The following is a 3,680-nucleotide window of genomic DNA, read 5'->3' on the forward strand; positions in this document are numbered from 1 at the left end:
TGCTTCAGTGAGCATTCTTAAAAATACATCTTAGAGCACTTGTTCGAGTACATCGATAATAATTGTAGACTTCAAGTCACTCCTTAAAGTTAATAAAGTAGCAAGGAAGCTGGAGGTAGGAAACAAAAGGATGAAAGGATGATATGTGTGTGGATACCTTCACTTCCCTTACTCATACCAAAACAGGTCTTTCCCCTTTCTTTATGCATGTGAACTCACATGGACTGTAGATGGGAAACATGATATTTAAATTCCTAATTAGGATACCCAAAACAATTCATTTACAGTTCCTAGTGATTATTTTAAATATTGTAGTTTGGGATTTCATCTCTTTCTCCAGTTTTCTAAGGATTCTCTTGATACTAGTGCTTCTAAATAAATGCACCTAGGCTAAGTACCAGCTCTGAAACTTAATTAACTTCTAAGTCTCGGTTTCCTTGTTTATCTACATCGTGGTTGTAAGGATTAAAATAGGATCACACACTCAAAGCCTTAGTGTGTGCCAAGTACCCTGCTCAATGCATGATTGTTCCTTCCGTAATGTGACTATGTTTTTGATCAGCCATAAAAGACTTGGACCTTACAGTTCGTAACTACATCCTTTTAAAAGACATGAGAAGATTGGATTAATTCCAAGGAGGCTGTATTGTGAACAAAAGTTCTCGTCATAATTTTTGGTAGTTTTGCAATATATCTTTACATTAGTTAATATACGGTTCCTTCTCCTGGCTAGATTTTCAACTCTGGCAAATCTTGAATATCCCCCTGTAAACCAAAATGTATAGTGGAAAATGGAACTGAGGTTTAATAAGATGTCTTTTGTGTATCCTATAGTAAATGCTTAATAAATATTTGTTGAATGAATTGATGACTTTTCGCCCCAGACAGGAACCTTGGGATCTTGCACTACTTACAAAGACCTGGTACATGAACCTAGCCAAAATCAAGTTGCCTTTCTTGGAAGAAATTACATTTGGTAGTCCTGTATACCTCAAAAAATGTATAACCAATAAGGAAAGTCTCCTCCCTTCTGCAGAATGTAAGTTCCATAAGAACAACTATAATAAATGGCAAGTTTTGTGTGTTATTTTGCTTATTATCAGATAAATATTTAAATATGTTCATTCACACCATTCCCCTTGTATATGTAGCCCTGCCTTCTTGTTTAGTATTCAAGAATGCGAATTTTGCTGTGTGATAAATGTACTTTTTAAACTAAATTACGCCTGGTGAAAATATCAATTGTATTGCTTCATGTATTTTATTTTTTAGCCATCAAATATGAAAGGGAGTATGAAATGAAGCGTCTGAATAACCTGAAATGTCAGGAAAATACAGCTGAGGAAATTCAATTTTCCCTAAGGGGAAGGCAAGTTGGTTTGAGAAGACCTCTTCCACCTAAGTGACAGTCATCTCGTAATCAGATCTGTACTCTGGCTTTCCATGTCTGAAGGAGATGAAGGGCTGTGACCTTTCACTGTGTGAAGTTTGGTGCAGACATATGAATGCCCACTGGTGGATGAGCCAGCTCCTCTGACAGATCTGCTGGGTCCCTGCCACATACTTGTTCCATTGTATCCCAAGCAACAGCATGGTAAGTAGATGAAAATCAGTCTGGAATTGAGTCATTTGTGCTATTCGTTTTAATTTTTGTAAAATTGTCCTAAGAGAAGAGGCAACTCCTTTTCAGAGACTTTTTTTTTTCTTTCTATGATATCTAAGGAGGCACCAAAAAGGAGGAAAGAATTTTTTTCAAAAATGATAAACTGTGAAACCTTTTGTTTGGTTAAGAAATAATGTTGTTTTTTTTTTTGTAACTCTCCAGTTCCCAATTTTCAGTGAAATATTATTTATTCACATGTGATACTTTAAAGTAGCAAATAGGTTATTTAGGTTTTGTTCTCCAAAAGAATTGCCTTTTTCCTCCTGCATAATTCATATTGTCTCTCTGGGATGCCGCTGGAGCTTGTGGAATACATATACGTGTGAAAGTGACATGAAAATACGAAGACTTTTTTTAAAGAAAACTTTTTAAAATTAAAATTGGGGTGACGTTGGTTAATAAAATTATATATGTTTCAAGTGTACAATTCAGTATACATCATCTGTATATCACATTGTGTGTTTACCACCCAAAGCCAAATCTCTTTCCATCTCTTATTGTACAGAGTGGCTAGAGAATGGGGGAGTAACTGGAAAGTATTAGATCTACATGAACCAATTTTCCTAGAATTCGAATTCAATAAAACTCATTTGGATATGAAAGTTACATTTAAGCACATTTTGTGTTTGTTAGCTGATTCATTAGGCATTTTAGGATCTTTAGGTATCTTAACCTTATTATTAAATGCATTGTAGCATAGTTTTTAAGAGTATATATTTTAAGCCTGGTTTCTTACTTATGTTAGCACTCCAGGGCCTAGCCCAGTGCTTAACTCATGTAGGCACTCAGTATACATTTGTTGATTATTGATTGAAAATTTCCAGATGTTCAAAGGTCCAAAATAGAAAGTACATGTGGAAATAGTATGTATGAGTGGTGACAGTGGAGGCAAAAATAGAAACAAAATGCTCTCATCTATACTGGGAAATCAATAGATTATGCTTAAAAAGGAAAAACCAAGAAGTAGCAATATCAAAGTGTTGTTTAGAGTATGGAAGTAAATAACAAAATAGGTGAAAGAATTGAAATTAGCTGTCTCTGTAGAGGTGAAAAATACATGGCAGGTATACACAGAAATATTGTTTTTAAAAACAAATATTTATTTTATCCTTTAAAATACGTTTACAACTGATATATTTTTTAAAAGAGAAACAAACTGAGTTCCATTGAAATTAAGAAATTTAAGCTAAGCAGGGTTGGGCCTGGTTAGTACTTGGATGGGAGACCACTTAGGAAGACCAGGTGCTGTAGGCATAAAAAATAAAAAATAAGAGATCGTAAGCTGACAAAGTCCTTGCAATCTGTGAGGTCAACTAAGGGTTGCCTCACTTAAAAAAAAAAAAAATTTTTTTTCAAGAATATACAGGGAAAGGGGGAGAGGGGACTAGAACCCAGATCTATTAACTGAAACCTACTTGTCTTTTACTACTGTCTTATGTAAATCTGATTTTTAAGAAATTAAAACTTACTGATAGCAATGTTAGATTCATGTTAGTTCAAAGTCCACGTGAATTTCCTGAAACCCATGTGGTCCACCTTTGGCCCGGCTGCCTGTATGGCCTATTGGGAAAGCTAATATTGGAGAATATGGCTGGTATAGGGCATGCAGGCCCTATTCTAAAATTTCCCATCTAATCACTGGCTGCCCTGGGCCACAGCAGGTGTCTGGGCAGCAGGGTCATTTCCAGTGAGTGTTCTGTGTGCTGAGTTAAGAACACATGATTTCTGTAGGATGTCAGCTCCTAAGAGGAAGGATAGAGGAAGGAGTTGGGCCACATGTGCTTCCTTTCTCTTTCCAAATTTATCAGTGAGCTCCACTTTTCTTACAGCGGAGTGAACAGAGGCAGAAAGAGGCCAGGGGTGTAACGTGGTTGAGATACTCTTTACCTAGAAGGAAACACCCACACTAGGGAGGTGTTCCTTCTCAACGCCTTTATGTGTGATGACATACAAGACACATAAAGAGAAAAAAGATGAGATGAAATAGGAAAAGAGATGGTCTGAGTCAAGGTGAAGT

General features: G+C 36.1%; 1 protein-coding gene across 1 annotated transcript in view; it reads left to right on the forward strand.

Annotated features, from left to right (window-relative positions):
* Nucleotides 1–1,721, forward strand: part of CUNH4orf36 (chromosome unknown C4orf36 homolog) — a 4,012-nt gene extending 2,291 nt beyond the window's left edge. The window contains exons 2-3 of the mRNA XM_006907663.3: nucleotides 885–1,039; nucleotides 1,273–1,721. Of these exons, the coding sequence (XP_006907725.1) occupies nucleotides 885–1,039; nucleotides 1,273–1,406 (289 nt within the window). The 3' untranslated portion in view covers nucleotides 1,407–1,721. The remainder of the gene's footprint in view (nucleotides 1–884; nucleotides 1,040–1,272) is intronic.
* The last annotated feature ends 1,959 nt before the right edge of the window (nucleotides 1,722–3,680 follow it).

Source organism: Pteropus alecto, unplaced genomic scaffold (genome assembly GCF_000325575.1).
Source record: "Pteropus alecto unplaced genomic scaffold, ASM32557v1 scaffold161, whole genome shotgun sequence".
NCBI lineage: Eukaryota > Metazoa > Chordata > Mammalia > Chiroptera > Pteropodidae > Pteropus > Pteropus alecto.